This window comes from Cygnus atratus, chromosome Z (genome assembly GCF_013377495.2).
Source record: "Cygnus atratus isolate AKBS03 ecotype Queensland, Australia chromosome Z, CAtr_DNAZoo_HiC_assembly, whole genome shotgun sequence".
Classification (NCBI taxonomy): Eukaryota; Metazoa; Chordata; class Aves; order Anseriformes; family Anatidae; genus Cygnus; species Cygnus atratus.
Window position 1 is genome coordinate 38882483 of NC_066396.1, and position 14794 is coordinate 38897276.

At 36.0% G+C, this 14794-nt stretch overlaps 1 protein-coding gene across 1 annotated transcript in view; it reads right to left on the minus strand.

The window, feature by feature from the left end:
• The window catches only part of TMC1 (transmembrane channel like 1), a 72868-nt gene extending 66176 nt beyond the window's left edge, over positions 1–6692 (minus strand). The window contains exons 1-4 of the mRNA XM_035558542.2: positions 6626–6692; positions 5511–5576; positions 5013–5385; positions 80–220 (exon numbers count right to left, since the gene is read on the minus strand). Of these exons, the coding sequence (XP_035414435.2) occupies positions 80–220; positions 5013–5385; positions 5511–5576; positions 6626–6692 (647 nt within the window). The remainder of the gene's footprint in view (positions 1–79; positions 221–5012; positions 5386–5510; positions 5577–6625) is intronic.
• Positions 6693–14794: the final 8102 nt, after the last annotated feature.

Genomic DNA, 14794 nt, shown 5'->3' on the forward strand with positions numbered 1-14794 from the left:
AATAAAGTGAAAGTTTAGAAGAAATATTGCACAGTAAAAAGCAGGATTGCAGATATTCATTACAAAAATCAAACCATACTTCAGGACTGCCAACTTCTTTTTCATCTTCCATGGCTTGTTTCGTAATGTTGCAATTAGCTTCTTTTTTTCTTCTACCTCTTCTTTCAGCTTGGCCAATTCTTCCTCTGTAATTGGCTCCTCCTCAGAATCAGAATCAGAGCTTCAGATAAAAGTGAGAATAAAAACTATCACCAAAACTCAGGAGAGAAAAGGTTTTCAGTGAAGCGCATACATGGTGTTAATTCTTTTAAACTCTGACACCTAGAAAATGCCTTCCCTGTTGCACTGAAGAGAGGATAGACTGTATCAAAGGCAAAACTTGCACATGAAGTGCAGAGCGAAAGCTGAACCAGCACTACATCCAGAACAATGATACTACAAATGAAGAATGACTTTTCCTTTGGGGGAAGTGTTCTGCAGGAGTAACCAGCCTCCTCAGAGTCCAAATCAAACTTGCAACACCTAGTAGAATATTTTTATATATTTGTATACTTATGAAGTTTTGAAACAAATAAAATAAAAGCAATTTTTTTTTGGCAACACATCAAAATATAAATTTCTTATTATTCATCCACCTTTAGGTTTTATGAAATACACAACACTGCAGCAAAAGCTACAATGGAGCAGTTTAAAAAGTAAGCCAACAGAGGAAAGAAACTCTCAGAGTAATCAGATGACCCACTATTAAAGACTCAAATACTATTTACTGACAAGATTATCAAATAAAAAAGTTGAGTTCATGAGCCATAAAATTTCAGGCTTCGTGTAATTAAAAAAAAAAAAAAAAAGCCACAGAAAATATCAATCTAGACAAAGCAAAATTGGTCCTGAAATAGTTTTGAACCAAACATATTTATTGTTATTCTGATATTGTTAGGGCGAGTGAAGAACTATATGAAGGATTAGGTCAAATGGACGAAAGTCAATAAAAAGATTGATACATACGATTCTGATCCATTATAAAGAAAAGAAAAAGTCATGTCAAAGGATTTAAGAGGAACCAAAAGATTTTGAAAAATTGTTTTAGTGGGAGCTTTAAATCTTCATTTGTTACATTCAGCTGCTTTGCATTATAGAAAGCTGACAGCAACATATCCAATAGTGGGGATTTCCTTTGGCAGAAAATAATAATAATAACAATAGTGCTGTGCAAAATTAAAATAGGCAGATTTACAAGACTGCAATGATAGTGGTAAGAAATGAGTGGCAGGTCATTTCTCTGTAATCTTACTGAGAAGAAGAAGCTGTGCAGAACACAAGAGGTAAAGTAGGGTTAAGAATGATTTTTGTGCCATTGCCCACTACCAGTTTATTTATCTTTGCATGCACAATTTATTTTTCATTTTTCCTTTTCCTTTGGCACCAGAAAAATAATCAAATTTCCAAATTTCTAAACATCTTTAACAAATAAATTTTGTTTTGTTTTGTTTTTCAAAACTACTTACACTACACAGTCAAACTTTGTGCTGTTGCAGCAGCTTTTTCCTTTAGCTCAAGTGGTTGAACACTAAAAGAGTCAAGCCAGAAAATCAGAATTCTGCCTTCTACAAGAAAAAAGACTTAGACATTCTTGAAAGGTTGTGATTCACACATCTGAAGACCAGAAAGGATCACTGTGGCTTTCAGGCTAACACAGATCATAAAGCATCATTCAGTAATTCCACAGCAAGCACTGTGTTCCTTGATTTCAATTCAATACAGAAATTGCATCTTTTCCTAAGTCAGTAGAACTCTTGAAATCAATGGCACTTCCTTAAATCATATATGTAATGAACTTGTCCATACTATTCATGTTCTGGATTTAGTTTTATCTCCTTTGTACTGATTTAACTACATTTTTATGTTGTGTTTTTTTTTTTTTTATGTTATTTTACAGAGGTGGAAATTAAGAAGAAAATATTTTCTTGGAGTTTGGATGTTGTCAGGGGAAAGACGGAAAATATCAGTGGTGTCCAGTGATAGGACGAGAAACAACAAACAAACACAGGAAGTTCCACCTGAATATGAGGAAAAGCTTCTTTATTGTGAGGGTGACAGAGCACCAGAACAGGCTGCTCAGAGAGGCTGTGGTGTTTCCTTCTCTGGAGATATTCAAAACCTGCCTGGATGCCGTCCTGCCCAATGTGCTCTGGGTGACCCTCATTGGCGGGGGGGTTGGACCAGATGATCTCCAGAGGTTCCTTCCCATCTCAATTATTCTGTGATTCTGTGATGCTGTGACAGGTAGGACTTTAGGACACTAAAGAGGTGAGTGAATAAATTTGACTACATTTTTCCTGTATTTTCTGTATGAAAATTCTATTGGTCATTGATAATCTCCATAACATCTCCTGGCATTTAGTGCTCTTCAGCTCTTTTCCTACTAGCAAAAAGGTGCAGTGCATGTACTGCTTTTATCTTCCATGTAGCTCTGGACTTTTGCAAAAGCTCTATATCCTTTAATAATTCTTCTAAAATCAATTGATTTGCTTATATCAGAGCTATACAGTAAAAAGAGAAATGCACATACTAGACAGAACATAAGAGGTTCTGGCTCGAGTGATGGGTGCTATCAAGTACTGTTACTATATGAGACCCATCAGTCAAAATTAAGCCATTAAAGAACAAAATAGCTTTTGAATGGAGCCATTGAACCTAGCAATACTGCAGGAACCTAAGAATATCACAGATATTCACAGTGAGTGAGACTATATGGAGCAATTTATCATAAATATTTTGGAGGTGATGATTACAAACAATATAGAGAGGTCCTTTACACTACTTTACAGATATCAATCATATCTAAAAGCAGAAAGTATTAAAGTAACCCAGGTACAGCTCCTTTGCCATGGAATTACCCTGTAAAACTCACTATCAGAAGACAGCAGAGATCAAAATTCCAAGCAAGTCTAAATGAAAATTTAATAATAATAATAATAATAATAATAATAATCTGTATGAACACATAATTCATTTAGAAATTCTTTATGCAGAACGATCAGTTATAAAGAAGTTTTCCTGGTTTACGTGAAAAGCAGGAGGTAAGAAGAGGGTAGCAACAGTAGAATCTGCTGACTTGCAATGTTACCTAGGCAAAAAGTAAATGTGCACTGTTTGTGGACAACAAAATTCATAGTACCATCAGCAAATACAATCTCATTCCCCTGTGGAATAATATCACATTTAATATATCATCTATATTTATTTTACTTTTTTTTTTCCCATTACAAAAGTACACTAGTAAGGTATACTTTGAAACAATACATAGTCTTTTCTACGGTAGGCCCTAAAAGACTTGCTAGACAGGCTTAATTTCTGTGTTCAAGCCATTCTCTTCTGTTCTGAAGGTTTGCAAATCCTTTATGTGAATCCTAGTTAAACTGATCACTACCATATTTTCCTTTGATTTTGTTTTTTTCTTTTCTTTTCTTCTTTTGAAAGCTATTTTGAGTATTCTGGTATTTATTCCTATGTAATCTTGTCAGCTAGTCCCCTAAATGTCTAAAAATATAATGTTTTCAAATTATCTTCCAAAGCATCATCATTTTTTCCTCAAGTGTTGTGTATCTTCAAGTGTGATTTCTACTTCAAGAACAATGTCCTGATCTGGGTAGCAATTTCAAAATACTTAGCCTATGCATTTTAATAGTTGGAATTTTGTAAGACAATGAAAGTCATTATGCCCTCATTCAATTTTTCATATTTTTAGTGGTCTCTTTAAATTAGTGCTCAGTAAATATTTACAATAGATGAGTGGCAATAAGGAAAGGAATGTGGATTGGCAGATTCAGATCTGTTGCTTATATGAGTAGAGGAAAACTCACTGGAATATAATTGGCTTAACAGTGAATAGCCATCACTAAGGAAGATTTTAGGCATTCTCGCAGGGAAGGGAAATGAGGTAGATGTATACTGAAGTGGAATCATGAAAAAATTAACACCCCAGCATGTCTGACTGCATTTTGTTCTTCTTCTGACTCCTCTTGTGCTCCCCAGTGATGCATTTGGGAACACGGTTGTAGCAAGTCCTGAATGAGGGAAGGGGAATTTCTGTCCCTCTCCACTGAGATAAGCATGTCTAGCTCCATTTGCTTCATTGTACACCATTCCCAGGGGCTATTTCCTCTCAATAATATGAGGGGGGGGAAAAAAAAAAAAAAAAAAAAAAAAAAAAAAGGACAGGTTGCAAGAGAACACCAGGATGACAGAAAGAGAATAAAAAGAATTTTCAGGAGTTTTCTGTGCCAGTGCAATCTTACAAAGATGCCAGGTTGCATTAAATGTTTTGGAAAAGTTACTGAGAATATTTCAGTGGGAGTAACGGTGAGATTGGAACTTTGGAAAATCCCATCTCAGTTCTTGGCTCTGAGCTTTGTTTTGGCATCAGTCTTCTACAAAAGCTGACTTGAACATGGCTGAGAAACACGAAATTAATTTTCTGAACAGTGTCAAGACTGGAGTTCTGCACTAGAAATAGAGCTAGACTCTGGAGTTTGGAAGGGTTATCAGTTTTGAGTTTAGGAGCTTTATGTTTTTTGTCTTTTGTTTTTGTTGTTGTTGTAGCTTTTGCTTGTTTGTTTGTTTTAGGAAAAAGCAGTAGAGATCTCACTCTTTATCATCTCTCTCTGTCATTTATTCCCCTCCTCTGTCACTCCAGAGAACAGCTCAAGAGCTTGGGACATTTTACAACAGTTAGGGGACCCTGGCTCAAGTTCCCGTTCTGACTAAACAGATTTGTTTCTAATCCTCAGGCTACCAAAAGGGTCTGGCTGGTCATTTCCCCAAGTTCCAACGTGTACCTGTGACAGCCTCCTGACAAGGTACCACTATACTGGACTTGGGTCTCCAGTTCTCATTGTGTTCTAATGAATAAGTGAGTCGTACTGACACTTGGTATTTCACAGCTATAAATGAAATCAGGTTTTACGAAAGATAATTGATTTATATTAAAAAATAATAATTAATTGAATTACCCAGATCCTGATTTCTTTTTATCTTTTTTCTTCTTGTTGGCCTTCTCTTTTTTCCCTTTCTTATCAGCCTTTTTGTCCAGTTTCTTCTCATTTTTGCCTTTCCCACTTTTATCCCCTTTACCATCTTCTTCTTCTTCACCATCTTCCTTGGATTTTTGATTTGCCTTGTTCTTCTTCACTTTTTCAGGATCCCCATCAGAATCACTGCCCTCATTTCCACCTGCTCGTCCCCGTCCTCTCCGGTTTCTGTGCCTGCGATGCCCAGCTCTCCTTGATTCATCTTGATCATCTCCATCCTCCTCACCACCACGTCTGGCTCTCCCTCTAGCATGTCCCCTTCTGGTTCTTGGTGTTGCTCTCTTTGCCTCTTTATCTGTGACATAAACAAAAGCATGAGAGAAGGCAGTATGTCAGAGGGAGGTGTTCCCTCTCTCTTGTTTCATATAGATAATCAGAAAACACCTGAGTGTGGCCTCAAAGTTATCCACACCCACTGACCTGTTCCTTTGACATTTTCTTCATTCCCAGCTGCACTGCCTTCTTCATTGTCAACATCACTGCCATCTGTGGAATGGAAACAAAGGCCAGTGCATGCGAAGTGTAGATTAGTCACTAGAAATTCAGGAGTTTTAGCAAATTCTTAGCATTTGACACACTGTGCCCCCATACAACATTTAACAAACCCAGGTTTTTGGAACATGGAGAATAGCTTTCAAGAATTAAGATGAAGACAGAAAACAACAGTTATTCTTTCCTTCAGCACTCCTAGGCGCTGAAGCACCTAGAAGAGTGCTTTTAGACTTACCTAGCAGACTAGGTAAGTCTAAAAGTGGTGCCATAAAAAACTTTCTCTCACAGAGGAAATATATAGGACAGGAGGACCCTAAAACAGAAACACCAAGCAGCACCCTGAAATTGGAAGAAGAAAAGAAGGAAGATTAAAATGATTCTCAGGCAATTCTCATATTTTCTTGAAGATGTGAAAGATAAGCATTGGCTGAGAATAAAGAAGATTAAAAGAATCGTTTTCTGATTTGGCTGACTGGAGGGCATGAAGCTTCATAGTTAGAGCATCGCTGAAGAGAATAATCCCAGAGGAAAAGGAAACCTACTCCCAGATCTTCAGTTCTAGTAACCAAATCTTTAAGCATCTGACAAAAGTTGACCCAGCTCTCTTTTATGCTCTACCACAGTACTCCTTTGCCCCTCAAGAGTTGATGAAAACTTTGGAGACTGCAGAGGGAGATCCTGTTTAGAGAAGCCAGGAGTATTTCTTCATAGAGACATCTTTGTTTCGGGGTGGATCTCTTCCTTGTTTGCTCTCCATAAGTGCAATAAGAGATGTTGATTCTGCTTCCCATCAATAACCAGGAAAGAATCTAGTTCATTTACCTTGTACACACTGAGATGAGGATCATGTATATACGGAAAAGAAAACACTCCCTTCTTTCATGTGCATTATACTGTATACTGTATACTCATGAGATGTTCTTCTGAAATATTTAGTTAAAGCACTCTCTGGAAATATTGATATGAGCATATTACATACCATGTCACCACTGAAACTGTTAGTGGTGTTTTTCAGCAATGTTTCTTAAGAAGCAGTCCAATACCTGAGAAGCCAGGAGCTAATAGGCTCTCTTTCAGGTATCCTTGTTTCCGTTTGTAGATGTGGGACATCACTTGAGACATGCCATTGTAATACAGAAAGATACGTGGTAGTAAGGGATTAATGACTAAGAAATGCTATCTTGAATAGAAGTAGGCAGCTGTCATTCGGCTCATAAATAGCGCGTATTTTCAGACATAACTTGTCTAACTTCCTCTTTGTACAGACAAGACAGGTGACATGTCATAATCTTTATGCTGTATTTTTCAGGCAAGAGGAAACTACAATTATTTTTGTTATTCACTCATCCATAATTCTTTTGAGCTTTTCTTTATATTCTTTTTTTCCACTCATTCCCTTGTTACTTTCATGGATTTTTTTAACACACAAGAAATTCACTGAAAATGTATATACACACATATACACACATATACACATATACACACAAGGGACTGTTGTAGCTGTCAGGCACAACTCAGTTCTACCCAGTATCAAAGAACAGTAAAATACATGAGGCTGCAAACAAGAAGGAATCTTGTGTCTTGTTTCACTGTATACAATAATGTACAAAGTATTTTTATCCAAAATTTGACAGACATTTTAAAAATAGGACATATGTAGGGATTTATGTTCCCTCTACAAAGCGTTTAATTGAAATTGCAATTTCTATCAGTTCCACAGCATCTGCACACTTTTTTTTTTTTTTTAACTATACAAAAATGTTATCACAATATCATCAGTGGAATGTGAAAATAAGTGCTCCTTTGTTCTCTCTGGACGTATGCCTTCTGTTGCTGACAGTAACTAGATCGCCATTTGACAAAGGTCATTACGTTGTTATTGAAAGCCTGCAAAGATGACGACAGGCACCTCTGAAGAGATACTTTGCATGTAACAATAGGGCATGGTCTTTTATTTGCAACTAATGCTTTTGCTGATTCCCTTTAGCCAAACAGAAAATCCCAGGGAAGTACTTAATGTTACAAGATTGGCCTCACTGGAAATTCTGATGAGTATATACAATAAGAAAACAGCTGGGGGTTTATCACATATACTGAAACTTGCATTAGCAGTGAAAGTGTATCATGCTGGAATTAACATCATATTGACATAGTCGTGAAAGTAACAATGGACGCTGAAACACAGGATTAAACAAAGAAGAATATAGCTGTTGGGGTTTAGTTAATTATAATAGCATAAGGGTAACAAATGTGTTAATCTGAATCCAACATTTCAGGCAAAATAATGTGTTAAACTAATAGACTTCAGGCTGCTTGAAGAAAGTACTGCGAATGTTGTTAGAGGAAAGTGTATGTGAATAGTGACTCCTGTGTGTTTATGTCTTTTTTTCACAGAATTGTTCAGGCACACAGGTGATAACAAGTTTTTTAAAGCAATTAAGGGAAAAAAAAATGAAATCAAATGGGAGTGGATATTTTCACAAAAAAAAAAAAAAGTCAAAAGCCTAAGGGGGGGAAAAAAAATACAGCATTTGATTATGTGGAATCATGTGGCTATAAGAGTAGAGGGTACTACATGCATACCCAAGAGATACAAGTCCATCTTCAAAAACTGATTTCTATAAAAATTTAAAATTATAACTCCAAAGTGAACTTCAGAACATTCCTGCCTCCACAGTCTCATGCTCACCTGAAGATATAAAACATGCCCATTTTGTTTCTGAGATTGCACTTTTAAAATAAAATAAAACAAATCAAAACTTCACCACCACCACCACCCAAAAACACCACCTTGTTCTACTACTTTTATGTTTTATCATTAAGTAGACAATTACTGTGAATTTGCTTGAGGATCACAGTCATGCACTTTGCTGTGGTTCATTCAAAAAGCACCTCAGCCTTCCTTAAGCTGCATCCATCAAAATTCAGTCAGACCTGCAGAATCAAGAATGTTGGGGGTTTGTCTTTCTGCTGCATCCACAGAAAGAGATCTCTCCCAGGTCTTGGGATGTGATGCAGAAAGCATTGCACTATAATTTATTTTTATAAGATAGAAGCCACACAACACGCCAGATCCTCCAATTTCCTTGAATACACTGCGCTCTTTGTCATGATCCATGTCACTAGAAACTCTAAAGCTCAGAGTAGAACTAGAAGTTATTCTTTGTGTCAGCTGTAATAGCTGTTGGTGTTAGGAGAAGCAAAGTCACTGAGGAAGGGGATGAAGGACCTTTAACATCCCTGAGGTCTGTCCTGAATAACACGTATATGTGCATTCATTATCAGCTAGATAGCTACCCAGCCCTGTACCCACACTGTAGCTGTTCCTGTAATTCAGACAACATATATTAATAATCAGCTTTTTATGTTTGGGGGTTTTGCTCACATCACGCAAAAAAACAATGTTGTTAATTGGGTGGATATTTGAGTAACAAGAGAGAGAGATAAATAATTATAAATTTATTCAACAGTATTGTTATTAGAAAGCTATTTCAGATCATTAACACTAATATTTTTCAAAGAGGAAAGCAAGAGGTTAAGCAGCTCATAACTCAGCACTTTAGCTGCTTATGGCAAACTGTGTCTCACTGCATAATCGGAGAAGTACTTCAACTATACACAAATTACATTTCATGGTGGCACTAAATCCAAATGCAGCTTAGCAATAAGTTTAAGTGTTCTTCAACAAAACGCAGCACAGAGAAACACTAGAGAGGCATTCTGCAGGTACTGTATTGCCATTCTGTATGAAAATTGAAGAGCATTTTTGATTCTCTTGCTTATTAAAGTAGAAATGTATAGTCTTTGATATAGACACAAAATCATCACTATGTAGGATTCTTTTAGGTCTATAACTTTTCTGCTTTTTTAACCAGATCTTCATGTGATCCTATTTATCAAAAGCTCAGCAAAGCCTTGGCTGAAAGCAAGTCTCACTACAGTGCTGTCTAGAATTACACAATGTTCCAGAAGAGACCTCATTTCTTCACATTATTAGCACTCACAGGGCTCATTTCAGGTAATGAGGCTTTGAGTCAAATAATGTGAATTTATGTGACCTCAGCACAAACTATTTCTCAGCTGTTGCTTCTTCCAGGATACTGCATCCGCCCTAATTATACATATATTATTAGGTATATCTGGAACTATAGTCTATAACTCCTTATGTTCTAAGAAAGCCAAATTATTTCCTGGTTTGTTTACTTATTCTTCCCTGATAGTTTAAGAGAAACTTTATCACCTTTCTAGACTAAGGGCAACAAAGGTGTAAAAGGTGTAATTTGAGTAAGCTATCATTTCACTGAAAGTCTTATTTATGTTTAGACACATATATGCCAGCTAGGCTAAAGAAAGGTAGACTGAAGGTAGACTGGGCTCAAGCCAGAGGAAAAATGTCAAATGTCAGCATACAGCTAAGGAGGACCTCAAAATATTGACATGTTGGCTGGTGAGGAAATTGAGCACAGAACAAAATTTATAAAACTATAGAAGTCTTTGCTATGAAGTGGTCATTTAGCAGAATGGGGGATGGATTTAATGTTTTTGTTGTTTGTTTGGTTTGGTTTGGTTTGGTTTATGCCAATAAAGTTACCTTATTTTTTCAGTGAGGGGGTGATAATGATTCTTGGAACTAACCCACAAAATATGTCTCATTGTTGTAACATTACTGCTCACACTGCTACTACGTAAAACCAATTGCTAGTAAGCAATTCTATGTTCCCATGCCTTGGAAAAACTAAATAATAATAATAATTAAAAAAAAAAAAAAGTGGTGATTTGTATATGATTCAAAAGAGTTCAAATATGATTCAAAATTGACTTTTTGTCTATTCTAAGTTACAAATTTAATTTATATTAATTAATTGTTAAGACAATGAAATGGATCATATACAGATAGTGATCTGCAAGGAATTATCATGGATTTTTTTCCAGTGCCAGAAAGGTGTTAGCCTAGACATCTAATAAACCAGGTGCCCAAAATACAGAAACAGCCATATAAGGTCATTAGATAACAAATGCATGTGAAGTATCAGTCAAAAAGAATAGCAAGAGATATATATTATCCATTTCTAGGTATTTGCATGCATTCCCGTAATATTATTTCTAATCACATAAATACAACAGTGTTTCACAACATTCTGTGAGGAAAACTATCACTAGAAGTAACTGTCAAACACACCAGAAATAACATACCAAGAATTCACCAAAAGTCTACAGCAGAAGAGCGAACTGGTGCAGAGTTAGTTATCTAGGATTTGAGACTTTAATAATTGAAAGCTCATGCTCTTAGTGTATTTCTAAACAGTGGAGAAAACAGCTTGCCCTGTGCTGGGCATAGGAGGAGGGGACTGGAGCAGTGGGGTCAGAGGAGTGGATGTTGCCTGCAATATAAGGCAATATAAAGCCTGACATACTTTCTGTCCCCGTGAATGACTTTCCCACCACTGAGATGTAGGGCACCTATGACTTACTACAGTACACTTTTGCCACAAATCCAGTTCCCCTTCTGGAACACAAAAATGGGGTAAAAATTGACACTGAATATATGTTTCACCCTATTATTCCATCCCTCATGTGGTCACACAAAGGTTTACATCCAAACCATCCAAACAAGATTTAAACTTGAATAAGAGCCCAGTCCCACACTTGAAACACCAGGTAAATGTAACTTGCATGGACAGAAGGAGCAAAGGAAGGCTAACAAACCTCTACCATGATTTGGAAAAAAAAAAAAAAAAAAAAAAGAGTTATTGACTGAAATACAGATGTTCAACAATGATGAACTAGCTATCTGCAAAGACATTGGCCTAAGTCCCTCAGCTTTTCCAGAACTGACAAAGTGATTTTTTTTCTAACATCTGTGTGCTCTTGTGCTATTTAAAACAAACAAACAACAACTACAAAAGCTACTTGATCAATTTGATAAATGCTTTTGAATTTTTTTTCTTATACTGCAACATCTCATCAAAATTTTAAACAAGATCCAGAGCTGATGGAATAGAAGAAAATTGGGAAAGTTGAAATTTAAAAAACGGTGACAGACTGATACCAAGAACTTAAGGCTGCTGACATGTAATTACATTTCCAGAGGAACCTGGAGAGTTTGGGAGAAATAGAAAAGTTTTAAATGTGATCTAAGGAAAGAAAGCATAGGAGTATTCCAAATCCAATTGTATGTAATTTCTTTCCATCATTGACCCTGTTCCAGATATAGAAGCATAAAATTTTATCTTCTATGAAAAAACAGAGTAGGTTTCAAGACCCAAATCCAAAAATAGATTATTTCTTTCTTGTCTAATAAATATATTTTTTCCTGTACTTTTGTTCTCAGACCTGCACTATGAATATGACGTAGAATTAACATTGTAGTTTTATTTCCAGATTTATGGCCTCCTTTGCGCAACTTTTACATACAAACTTGATGGTTCAAAATTGCTTTCTCCTCAGCTTTAGTGAAAATAAATGTGATGTATAGATAGCCAAGTAGATTATTTATATATGTCCAAAATGTCTTAAATTTATGCCTTTTTAATGACTTTCTGCTTGCTGCAATTAGACTCTAACAACTAGGCAAAAGATTGCTCCTCTCCCCAGTCGCTATCCTCAATAAAAATTTTCCATGTTTCATAATGAGCTACATTTTTATGTTATCTAGATTCAAAATACTATTCTGAGAAATTATCATTAGGTAAACAAAATACCAAAAGCAAACAAATAGAAACAGAGTGGGACTGCGTAGGTTTTGTGTGGTCACTTTCTTGTTGTTTTTTTTTCATTATTTTTCATTAAATAACAGAACCATCAAAGTGATCAGTCTTCCCACTACAAGATGTGAAATTATTTATCGAAGCTGTTTAGAGATTCAAACTCATCTGTCAAAACTCAAAGCCTTCCATTTATAGTCTTAATTCCTGGAAGCTAAAGAAATACTAGCTATGTGCAGCATATAGCTAAATACTAAAGTTTAAACTTGAAAATTGAAGGTTACAGGATGACTTCAGAAACACAGTAGAGAGAATCTCACCTTGAATAGACTAAAGGCCAGATACACAGCTCATACAAAGTGTCCTACATGGGCGGAGGCCAAAACCCATCTCTGAAAATAACTTTCCTGGCCTTCAGTGTTTCAGAGTTTATCTCCTCTCTCAGCTTTCCAGTAATTTCATTAAAGAAGAAAAAATAATTTCATAGCCGTAATAATGGAAAGCACACCTTCATAGAATACTGCCCTTGAATGTATTCTAGATTTTTATTATTATTATTATTGGAATATAAATTGAAAAACAAAAATTATAGATAAGAATTTCACTTCTGGGATTAGTAGAACTATTGATATTTGAGACCATACTTGACTTTTTTGTGGTTTTCCAAGTTAGTGTTACATTTTTTAGTTTCTATGAACAGAAATAAAAGTTGCAATTTAAATATATATATACCCTGTTCAGCATTAGCTATAAAATTATGAAGTAAAATAATAATTCATATTCAGTTACACTCACACAAGCAAATAAAGTGCTTATTTTTCCACACCTAAACTGGCAATGATGTATATACTAAACTAGCCAGAATATTTGTGCTATGATGTCATGAAGCCACCAATGTGTCCCATAAGAACTAGTGGACTAAACTCCTAGTGGACTGCAGACTCCTGCAGCAAAAGAGGTTCAAGATGTTGCCTGAGGGGCATTATGCTTTCCCTCTGTGCAGATTGCCACTAAAGAGAATCTGCCCAGAATCGTAGCCCAGTCAACATTTGAAAATTACATATGGGAACCACAGGGAACAAATGAAGGAGAAACATTATTTCATTTCAATTCACATCCATAAATTGATCATTGGTTTTCCACTGGTAAGAAAAAATGACATATGTCTGCTAAATATTCTGATAAAACAACAGACTGAGCCACGGCAGATCCAGCAGGCACTGGGGCTGGCAGTGGGGATTCCATCTGATTACAGTCTCCTCTTTCCATTTCCTTCCAGGCTGTACTTACACACCCAAAGGTGTGAATGTTGTTTCTCACAGAAGGCAGAGGAGAAAGATAATTCCACAAGACCCCTCAAAATTTCACCCCCTTCATGAAAGCATAGAAAATATTTTAGAGGCCATTGCCTATTCCACTGCCTCTGTGGATACACCTTCCGTATACTAAATAAACACCTAAACATGTAGTGCTTGGCCTACCCAAGATTACACCTCTGACAAGCTTTCAGACCCATTGCTACCTGTAATAAAGCAACAGGGAGAAGTTGCATTTGCATTTTCTCTTCATCACACAGTTAGCTTGATGGTGGGCAATTTTTCATTTTCATTGCAGTCTTTACTGCAAAAATTAGGATCAGAATATTAAATGCCTAATGCATTCTAGAAAGCTTGAGATGACAGTAAATCATACCAATCTGACCTTTTCAGGTTAGAAATGTGATTTATTTAGCTTATTCTCATTCACTTATAGTGGTGTTAACATGGGAAGAACAAGAGTTTATATGGAAGAAAAAAAAAAATATATATATATATACAGCCTATATTCAAGCTACAAATGTAGCATTCTTGGTTGATCTCGGCCCAGTTGCATTTTTTACTATCTTGTGGGGAAACAGCTCTTCTAAGATAGTTATCTACAGCCGACATGGTTATGCTGATTTTATTGTTGTTAGAGGCTTTTTTCTTTTGATCTCTTTTAAACATCCACTCTGAAGATTTGTGCCCTAAGTCATTTTCTTTATGAGAAGCCTAGAAGAGTTAGTTCACGCTCATGATCTTAGTGTAATAGACCATACAACTTCTACCATCCAGAAAACATGCTATGAAACAAGAAGAAAGACCTAAACAGGGCTTCACTAGAGCAGCAGATATCAAAAAGAAAAAATATGTGGCCTTAAACTGTATTTCTGTAACTCTTCTGCAGTCCAATCTTTGAAAAAATACTCCTCAAAACTGTCAGCAATGATGAAGCAAAAGATACGGTACCAAAACTGTAAAAAGTTTAGTATCTGAGCTCTGTGCTAACTAATTCCAGTCAGAAGATTCAGTCAATTCAGTCCAATATGTGAGACTAGAAGGCAGATGTTTACAGAAAACTTAGGACCTTGATAACACAAGAAATCATTCATTAGAAACATTAATAAAAATATGTATGTTCTATGATCATGCCCATTTTGCTTCTTATTCAGATAAAATTCTACATATGCTACATTCAATTGTGTGCTTT